The sequence below is a fragment of the Apaloderma vittatum genome, unplaced genomic scaffold (genome assembly GCF_000703405.1).
Source record: "Apaloderma vittatum isolate BGI_N311 unplaced genomic scaffold, ASM70340v1 scaffold20440, whole genome shotgun sequence".
Classification (NCBI taxonomy): Eukaryota; Metazoa; Chordata; class Aves; order Trogoniformes; family Trogonidae; genus Apaloderma; species Apaloderma vittatum.
In genome coordinates, this window is record NW_009693101.1 from 15,248 (window position 1) to 26,155 (window position 10,908).

The 10,908-nt window shown below is 43.6% G+C and overlaps 1 protein-coding gene across 1 annotated transcript in view; it reads right to left on the bottom strand.

Moving 5' to 3' along the window:
• NUP153 (nucleoporin 153kDa) overlaps window positions 1-10,334 on the bottom strand; it is a gene marked incomplete at both ends in the record, with an annotated part of 24,422 nt that extends 14,088 nt beyond the window's left edge. Inside the window, 7 exon segments of the mRNA XM_009877963.1 lie at window positions 1,537-1,590; window positions 1,692-1,736; window positions 1,863-1,979; window positions 3,898-4,026; window positions 4,109-4,248; window positions 7,267-7,515; window positions 10,118-10,334. Of these exon segments, the coding sequence (XP_009876265.1) occupies window positions 1,537-1,590; window positions 1,692-1,736; window positions 1,863-1,979; window positions 3,898-4,026; window positions 4,109-4,248; window positions 7,267-7,515; window positions 10,118-10,334 (951 nt within the window).
• Window positions 10,335-10,908: the final 574 nt, after the last annotated feature.

Consider the following 10,908-nt stretch of genomic DNA (forward strand, 5'->3'; position numbering starts at 1 on the left):
TTACACTTAAAAATAAAAAAGTTGTAAAATAATTTTAAAATAAACTCATTCATTAAAATACATTTCAGTGTTTTAGATTTGCATTTTAAAGTACTGGTTTGACTACAGTGACGGACAGTATCAAAAGTCTTAGTAAAATCTAGAGAAAATACATCAATCGCCTTCGCTTCAGCCCCCAGGTGGGTGACTACCGTAGAAGGGCATCAAATCAGTTAGACAGGAATGTACAATGGAAAAAAAAGTCACCCAGCTGGATGATTAAACACTAGAAGTTATTCTATCTGGTGCAGAATCCTCAAAATAAGAAAAACACCATAAAAAATAAGAGCAAAAGTTTTGCCTGAGTGCTCAAGCACTCTGTCAACCACCAGCTGGCAAACACCCAGCCCTCTCCTGCCCTCCTCGTCCTTCCCCTGCCAAACTTTATGAATTCTCCTATTATGAAGAGACAATTTCTCTACTTTCAGTCGGTGACAGCTGCGCGCAACGTTCGCTTCCTGACTGACGTCAGGCCCTACACTGCAAAGCTGGTAAATCTTTCTTAATGCCTCCTCACAGGTGGAGTTCCACAACTTCACACAGAATCCACACCAGCTTTGTTTTCAACTATTTGAACAATATTTACAGCAAAGAAATCACACACTCCACTTTTCAACATTCTTGTAATTTAACATATGGTGAAAGACGGTACAAGAAATTCAAGATGTCTGTAAACTCTGAAGTGACTGTAAAGTTAATTATACCTCTAATCAAGGGATTAGCATAGCAACTTCTTGAGACATTCTGCCCGTTTTCTCATTAAAACGGCAAACAAAAAGCTAGCACAAAAGAAAAAATACACAGTCTCGTTCCTTCGGTTGCCTGATTGTAAAGTGGCCTTTCTGTAGGTTTTACAATTTAATAAGCTCTATGATACCCCAAATTAAAGTGATGAAAAAACATTAATGGTTCTAATTTTTTAACAAAAACAAAGGAAATAATGATTTACCACAGCACTATCACCAATTCAGTGCTACCTCCAAACAGGAATTTAGGAACGTAGGGCTACAAAAGTAACAGCGTTTAACAATTCTCCTAACTTTGAGCAGTAACAAGAACCACAAGTATTATTTTTCTGCTTGAAATGGACACAGAAATCTGCATAAGGTCTGTGTGAGCGCTCAATCAGTATTTTTTATTTCTGATAATCTCTGCAAGAGAAATCTTTCCTAAACAGATTAATATGCAACTTAACCCCAAGTTGCAGAACAAGGTAAAACTACTTTGTGGGTCCTAGAGAAATTGTTATTGATTGACATATCAAGACACTGCCACATAAAGATAATACCATCCTTAGCCTGGGTAATCTTCACAGTCCCTCATCTAATGTGGACAGAAGAGGTATTTTTAGCAATTTTCACACAGCCAAGACAGCTACAAATCACATAATTAATATGAATTCATGTGTACGCTGTCATGGGGTTTGTGGTATTTCTTCTCATAGCTATAAAGAACAGAAAACTGTCTCTCTCAGATGAGGACTTCACTGGTTCTTACCTGTTTCTGTTTGGACTGGAAGCTGGTAATATTCAGCACGCTCCGGTCCACAGGCTAGAGGGAGGGGAAAAAAAATAGCCCAAGTATTAGAGAACAATTTTTTTCCTGAGAGGATTCCATTCATCAAAGCCGTGGGGGTTTTGTGATCAACTTACAGAAGACAGTGGGCTGGAAGCAGAAGACGGAATCCTTTTAGCATCCTGTTGGGAAAAAAAACCAAAACAGTGCACTAAATCCAACTGGACATCACACAAAGCTCTTCATCCTCTACTGGCACATTTGCTACGTTTTTCAACCGCACGAAACAACACAGACTACAAATTTACCGCCAAAGGACTTGACATCTTCTCCAGTGACTGCAAGATGCGCCGTGCTGTGGAACTTGTCACGCCATAGGACTGCACACTTGCTTGTTTAGCTTTCATTTGTCTTCTTACTGGTGGCTGAAAAATCAGCATTGCAAGTGTTATGACGCTTGATTTTGAATGTAAACGTGCGTGTATTTTATGCCCTACGGCTACACTGATGATACACCTGGTATTCTCATGATGACACAGAGAAATGCACTCACTGGGCATTCAAACCATGAAGAAAAAATACACCGACTTTATAGAAGTTTAAGTGGGCCCCCACACATCCTGCACACAGACTAAAGCAAGAAAAGTAAAACTTCAATGGAAAAGGTCATAAAACGGAAGATGTTAGGCCTATCAGGAAAAGAGAACCGAAGCAAAGGCTTGTGCTGCAGAAAATACTTTGAGTAACACAACAGCCCTCAGTTTCACCACGGTGTAAGCATACCATCCTTAGAACAGCATATACAATCATCGTCAGGAATTTCTAGTTTTACTTCTCTCATCTCCTCCTTCCTCCCAGATTACAGCTGACTGCAGATATTTTGACTCTGCTTATAAAAGTGTGATTCGAACTGTAACAGATCTAAACATACTGCAGTGAAAAAGCAAACTGTTTTATTTGCACCACATGACTTTGAACAGAAATGAAAAAAAAAAGCTCCTTTCAGTGTGACGTTTTTATGTTAAACCCCTCATGTAACCACATGATGCTTACCACGCTTTGTGCAGGCAGGAAACATCATACAGCAGGTAAATAACACAAGTGAGACTTGCTGTAATCCTCAGGATGCAGCAGCAAGCAAGCAAGCCTCTCCTTTACAAATCTAGTATTTCAGTTCCTCTTTTCAGCACAATCCATGTTTCTTTTGTAAAAAATAAAATGAGGCCTCCTAGCTTACAGAAAACTTTGAGTGTTCAGAACAGAGCACAAGTTTTCAAGGTTTCCCCTGAGTCAGGAACTGGTAGGTGCCCTGTTCCATGGCAGGAATGGACTGCCAGAACAGGTCCAGCAAACTCTTATATCCAGCTCCTTAAATACAGTCCCTCTTGACTTTTGCTTTTTCATTTAGTTAGTTAGTTTAAAAGAAAGGTCATTTTGATTTAAACACATCCCAACCGAACCAGATTTTACTGACTTCCTTTTAGATTCAACTGTAGCTCCTGAGAGTTGTCAGCGTTTTTAATTTGCCAGTTCGTTTTAGGACGTGAAGAATTCTTACAAGCAAGAAACTCTTTTCAAGAGCTATCTGAATGGCACTGGAACAGAAAGCATTTTACTGTTTATCTCGACACCACATTTAGGACTGCATGCTGCCCTCGGTCACAGGAGAGCAAAGGATTAGCAAAGCTGTGTTTTAAATACTACTGTAGTAAAGTGTGCACAGTTTTATATAATACATCCACAGCATAAGCAGAGGTGTGCTTGGGTAAGACCCACGGACAACTATCAGGCAGGTGGCTTTCGCTACTACGAACAGAAGTTTTCCAAGTTATGCCATCGTTGTTTTTATTTATGTCGTATCTTAGCACAACACAAAGGCAGGAATGGATTTTTGGTTTTTTCTGAAAGACTTAACAAGAGGAAATCCCAACTACAAACGACCAGCCCCAGCCAAAGCTGCTAGTCATTCTTGTGCATCACGATGAGTACTTCTACGTAAACTGTTAAAAAAGAATTCAAACATAAATTGCTCTTTCCTACTCCCGCAGGCTGAGAGGGCAAAAGAGTCCCTGTTGCCACATTTTCAGCTTTTCCAGTCACAGCCCTTCTGGCAGCATTACCCCTTCCTTTCTTTTTTCTCTTTTTTCTTTTTTTTTTTTTAAATAAAGGTTAATTAAGCAATTAATGCTCTAATACACACAACTAGGAATTGAAGTCTCATTTATTTTTTTTCTACAGAACTCAAAGTTTCTTATCCTACACAGCTATTATTTGACAGCTGGGGGGGGGAAAATTCCATATTTCAACTCCATTACCCCTCACACCAGGCTACTATTCTCATACCTGGTAAGGAGCAATTCGGGCTTTTGTCTCCCTTGCTGCTGCAGCTGCACCACCGTAAGTGGTCTTTCCAGGGTAAAATGGAGAATCCCCAAGCTGGCTTGTCTTAAAGACCGAAGTGTTTCCAAGTGACTACAGGAAGGTATCACAATAAGGGGTTAGTAGAAGGGCTACACATTCGAATCGATGAAAATGAATGCTGTGCAGTACTTACAGGAGAGGGAGATCCAAAAGCAGATAAATTGAACGCAGGTTTTTTAGAGCTAGCTGCAGGATGCTGCGAGAGGGAATGAGATCCTTCAGCCTCTGTGGACCAGAGCACTGGTGCTGAAGTAGTTTTTGAAACGGTGATATCTGCCAAAACGACACAGGCAATATGTAAATGCCTTGTGGATACAGAAATCAATATTAAAGATCAGATGAACTCTAGATTTCTTTAATACAGAAAATACAGAAAAACAGTCTTGGAGAATAAAGAAGTCCCCTAACACTCATTTCTCCAGCGCTCTAACCTTCAGAGTTCTTCAAACAGATCAATTTCACATGTGGTATGAAAACCAAGTGTCAACTCTGAACGTGAAATCTGTTCACAGAACTACAAATATGTTACCTTTCAGTAATCACCGAACCCTACAAAGGTTTGGGCTGGAAGGGACCTTTAAAGGTCATTTAGTCCAACCTCCCTGCAGGGAGCAGGGACACCTTTAACCAGCACAGGTTGCTCAGAGCCCCATCCAGCCTGACCTCGCATGTCTCCAGGGATGGGGCCTCCACCACCTCTCTGGGCAACCTGTGACAGTGTCTCACCATCCTCATTGTAAAAAATTTCTTCCTTATATCTAGTCTAAATCTACCTTCTTTTAGTTTAAAACCATCACCCCACATCCTATTGCAACAGGCCCTGACTAAAAGATTGCCCCCATCTTCCTTATTGGGCCCCTTTAAGTATTGAAAGGCCACAACCACATCTCCTCAGAGCCTTCTCCTCCTCAGGATGAACCACCCCAGCTCTCTCAGCGTCTCCTCACAGGACAGGTACTCCAACCCCCTGACCATTTCTGCAGCCCTCCTCTGGACCCGCCCCAAGAAGTCCACGTCCTTCTTGCACTGGGGGCTCCAGAGCTGGACACAGAACTCCAGGTGGGGTCTCACCAGAGCACAGGGGCAGAAACATCTCTCTCAACCTCCTGGCCACGCTTAATGCAGGCCAGGACGTGAATGGCCTTCTGGGCTGTAAGCACACGCTGATGGCTCACGTCCAGCTTTTCATCCACCAGCACCCCCAGGCTCTTTTCCCCAGGCTCGCTCTCTAGCACATCACTTCCCAGCCTGTACTGATACCAGGATTTGCCCACAACCGGCTGCAGACCTTGCATCCAGCCACAGTCTGCCCATCAAATCCCTACCTCTCCAATTCAGAGAGAAGGATGTTGTGCAGGACCACGTCAAAGGCCTTAAAGAAGTCCAGAGAAACGACACCAGTAGCTCTTCCCTTGTCCACTGATGTAGGCACTCCAGAGAAGGCCACCAGGCTGGTCAGGCAGAACTTGCCCCTGGTGAAGCCACACTGGCTGTCTCGAATCACCTTAACCCAGGCCCCAGGGAGGCAGCTGACTCCCCTAAGGGAGGGTCTGCCCAGCACATTGGAGCCTCTGTTCCCCTCAGAAGCGAGGCTCCTACAACCCCAGTCTGTCTTTTCTTCCTTGTGGAAGTGGTCGTGATACGGTGCGCAGGCCTTTTCGACCTGGGCTACACCTCTGTTGTAGAGGGACCATCACCCACACCACCTGCTGACTGGCATTGCACATCCAGAGCCTCACACCTCTTGTAGGGAGGCACCTGGGAGGCTGAGGTGGGCAACGGGGGGCTCACCAGCCGCCCTGAGCATGGACTTGCCTCCCCTCCCTCCTTAAGGCTGCCACCTTCAGCCTGCTGGAGGGAGGACACAGAGTCCCCTGATCTTGGGGCTTTTTCTGGTGGGTGTTCCTCTTATCTGTCTCAGGAAGGGCAGAACACGGCTCCAGCAGTCTCTCTCTCAGCCTCCCCGAGGCTCCTTAACCTTTCCACCTCCTCTCGTAGCTCTGTCACCAGGCTGAGCAGATCGTCCACCCGGTCACACCGCACCACGGCTGTTCTCACCACTGCCCTCCGTTACCAGTGACAGGCTCTGGAGGCTGCAGGTTTTCCTGGGAGCTCCGCCGGGGTTGTCACATCCATTCTGGCGAGCGCGGAGGGCAGAGCTTTCTGCTGGGTGGGCACCATAGCTAAGCTCCTTCTGAGAGGGTGATGACCACCAACTGAGCTCCGGAGCCGCTCCCCGCAGCGACTGACTAATCTTTCAAAAGCATGCACAAGTTAACAGCAGATTTCCAATGCAGAGGCATTTTATTTTTTTCTTCTTTCACGGTAAAATAAAAGGGAACTGCATAAACACTGGTGCATCTGTACTGATACAGAGTTTTTCCTATGCTGGCAAAGGGTTGCAGGTGAAGGTAAGTCTGAACTGCACAGGTTTTAAACCTGAGAAATTCCCCGAAGGCTGAACTAACAGAGCTAATGATGTCTTTTCCATATATGTTTCATGGAGACACACCAGAAAGATCTAGTAAACACTGCAAAACCCTGGCAACAATTGCTCGGAATTGTAAAAATATGTTCTCCAAAGAACTTGCTGAGCATGCCTCCATCCTCATTTATATGACGGACTAGCAAAAAAAAACAAAAAACCTCCAACTCTGCTGTTTGCCCTTACTTAGTGAGATCACTCAGGTCCTCACCTACATCAGTATAATGTTTATTTACTCTTTTTTACTTTAAAAAGTGGTACAGTCCTTCCTGAATTCAGGAAAAGACCAGGCAGTATTGAAAAAAGATGCCTTCTACCAATAAAGGCCCAAAAAGCAACACAAAACTTGTTCAGTCAGAGTAATTCCTTTATTGACTGCTGGTGACAACACAGGAAAGCATCTTGTGTTTCTATTTGTAACCTGTATTTATTCACATTTAACCAGCTGCCAGATATTCTGAGTCACTCCTCCTCCTGGGCAATCAACCTAGCTGCCAAGCTATGGCGAGACATCTTCAGTTCCTACCACCCCAGTTCAAGATTTACAGACAACCTCGCTAAAAGTGTGTATATCAGCACTGACTCTTGGTAACATCAGGGTCTCATAAATGTATTCCAAAGCATGGTCCTATTAACAAGCTGACAGGATCATACACTTCTAAAGTACTAAAAATTAAATTTAATTCTAACATCCAAAGCTGACGTTCACGTACTTTATTTACTAAGGTGATGTGGAATATTAAAGAATGCAAGTACTTCATGTTACCAAAAAAAACTCAACCCAAACTAAAGAACATGAAAGTTACCTTTATCAGATGCTCTAGAGGAGAAGCCACTGGTTGTTGAGATGTTATCATCATCATGCTGAGAGGTAGAATCTTTTATTTCTTTAACAAGAGACAATCCAGGACTGCCAATGCCAAGAGAAGACGACGTAGAGGGCTGGCAGTGCGGTACTGCGGAATCCAACATGGTACAGTTCAAATGGCTCCGATGAAGAGAGGGCCTCGTTAACACATCCGAGAAGTTCAAGGCAGATCTACTCGTGGATGGTTCTAAACAATACGGGGAGACAATGAGCTTCCCTACGGGCAGGCTCACCAAAGCCAAAACCTGTTTCCTACCAACAGTCATGCCATTGCCAAGTCCTAAGCACAAAAATAGAGGCGCCGCATTTAACTTCTTCCTCACCCCGATAAGGTTTCATCTAACTGATTACACCAGCAACGCTGCTTGCAACGCGAAGTATTAATGTCGCAGGAAGAATTAGTTAATGATGGTTTTACACCACCAAATTCCATCCCCGTGCTCAAGTGCTCTAAGACTGTGCCTTTCACTAAACTGAACAGGCATAAATTCCTTCTTCTGCAGATAAAGCTCGCAGTAAAAGCTTTCCAAAATTTGAGATTGCATGGCAAGTTACAGACAGCTCTGAAGTTCGAGATGTTCTTTGTCACAAGATTATATACTCTGAATACATAACATGAAAACGTGTATTTGCATGGATTTGGGGGTGGGGGGGCTGTGTTTCTTTCAGTGTTGCCATCTCCCCTCCTGGATTCTACCATACCACATCATGCTGCAGACAAAACACTATCTCCTATCCATTAATGTCTGAGATTTTGGCGCAAAGGACGGGTAAGCATTGTCTTGACTGAGAGAAATAAAGTGTTACCAGGCTAAAGGCTGGCCAAGCAAAGGAGTAACAGGCTCTAGCACACTGGTACCTCAGAGCTCGAGAAAGAGGCTTTCTAAAACTATAATTATTATTTCAAAGAGCTTATAACTAACTATGGCAAGAAAGATAGGTCTACAATATCCACAGACCGCAACACAAACCACCAAAGGTTCTAGGGCGCCCATCTGCTCCGGATTTCTTGGAGCTAGAAAGTTTGCTCTGCAGCTGTTCTTACTGAAGGGTCCTTTCACACAGCTCTTCAGGAAAGCCAACACATGTTCCTCATTCATGAGGACCTGCTCTATTACAAACTTATTCACAAGATACAGCTACACAGAAATCAGTAAAGCTCCTTATTTACAATTAGATTACGTTAGTGACCAAGGTATTTCCTCATTATTTTTCATTCTGCCAACAACAGAAGCAACTGACTCTGCACACAGGTTATGTCCACGTGCTCAGACGAAACTCTCCTTATTAAGTTCCACAAAACTGCTGACTTAAGAGAGACTCAAAGGAGAGCATATGCAGATTTACAGAGAACAACAGAAACAGAGAGCCACAGACACAAAACACAGATTCATCTTTTACACAGTAAAGGGCTGCAAACTTCTTTGCCAAGGGTCCAAAGAGTTCTTCAAAGACCCCACGCTGGCTGTGTCGTCAAGGGTTAGGGCTGGGCCGGGCACTAAGCGCCGACAGACCCTCTCTAACCCCTCTCCCTCCCCAAAGGGGAAGAGAAAGGGAGTGAGGCAGAGACATGGATTGGAAAAGAAAACTAAACCAGCTTTAATAAAACAATAATAATGTTGATAAGGGAAAATAATGAAAAAAATATATATATACACACAGATATATACAAACCCAATATCGAAACCAACTCTCCCCGTCGATAACAACCCCCACTGGTGCTCAGAGCTGGTGGCACTGGGGCGGCTCCAGGCTCAGCGGCAGAGGGGAACTGGGCCCGGGAGCTGGGTTTGGGAACTCGGGTTGGGATCACAGGCAGAAGATCACATGAAGTCCTCCCTAGACACCAGCCACTGAAGAAGCGAGACCCTAACCCCCGTGACCCCTCAGCTTTGTACTGTACATGACATATATGGATCGGAATACTCTTACTGGTCACCTCTCCTGTCCGTTTCCCACCAGAGGTGCCAGCTTTTACCTCCCAGCACCCCCAGGGTGGCACACAAGGGCCAGGTCACCTGGGTCGCTGCAGGAGCAAGTATCAGCAAGAGCCCTTCTACATCCCCATCCCTGGCAGCAACTATGAACGTCAGGCGTTACCACTTCTAGTAGCAGACGTGTCTGCAAAAACACGCTCTTACCTTCAGAAAGGTCAGAACAGGCTGAGCTGAAAAATAAAATCACTAAACAGATTTGCTTCTGTTGAGCTCAAACCAGGACACAAGCGTGCACCTTAACGTCACCAAATATCTCAAAAAGAGGAACATCATAAAGCCAGTTCCCCTGTTCTCCAATAAACTAACAAGGAACTTTACTAAACTGATTGAAGAAGCCCAAAGGAAAAAATAAAATTTAGGACATGAGAAGGAATTTTCCTCTTGCATTCTAGCATCTGGTTTTTTGTTTTGAGGACAACAAAACAAATTAATGTTTTTATTACCTGAGGCAATTAGAAAGACTTTCATTCCAGACCTTTTAAGACGAAAACGTAAACCAGCATACTTGCAAATGAGTATTATAAATATTTTGCACCTTGCCAACTGACTACCTGAAGTTAACTGATGAGCCGTAAGATTACTTCTGGTATGCTTTGTGGGAGTAGTTGTTTGGTTTTATGGGGCATTTTGGGTTTTTTTCCTGTAGGTTGTTTTTTTTGTTATGTTTTGTTGGTTGTTTTTTTCTAATCCTGTCAATACACTCCTTCCAGCTTCCTTTAGAAATTTAGATTCAGAACCAGAAATCTGTGGATAAATACAGATGGCTAGAACGCTAAATGGTTTTTCACATACCTTCTAAATTAATTCTTGCCGATTCAGGCGTGACTCTCCCGTCAATCACTATGGTACCTTCATCTCCATAATCATGGTGATAGTTCACAGGATCCTCTTCCTGGTTTACAGACTCGTTGGTATCCGCGCATTCATCTTCACTTTTATTGAAATACCTCTGCAACCATCCTGGAACAATGTTTTTGACCGATTCTGTCACTCTGCTAATGATTCCCTGCTTGAAAGAAAAAACACTTGTTAATTACGGAAATACAGTCACCAGCGTATGTTGGGACGCAACCCTGCTCAGACTGTGAAGACAAACATTAGATAGCAGATATTCAGGACAAGAATAAGGTAGAGAATAACAAAGAGATAAAGAGGATCAAGGATAAGATCCTTGACGTAGGATCTCTACACTTGTGGGCCACGCACAGTAAAAATTCACCTCACATTGACTTAGTACTAACCTATCAGTTTCTGCACTTCCCAGTGACCTTGGCAATGGTCAGAATTCTGAAATTTCAGCCAAAGTTCACTAGAGGTTTGTCAAGCCACAAGGTCATCAGAGAATTCTGTTTCTAAATAACTCCTGCCATACGTACTTTTGTTGCAGACTCCTCCTCTTACTGCCTTCACTTGAAAATCCACCACAAGCAGAAGCTCAGCAATTATCTACAGCGATAGTGACGACCAGAATAGCTGCTAAAATCAGTGAACTTAAATCTTTCTACTTTTTCCAATGCCAAACTGCAATAACAACACATATTAAACCGCCCCACACACACTGTTATGCTCTGAACAGTCAGGGC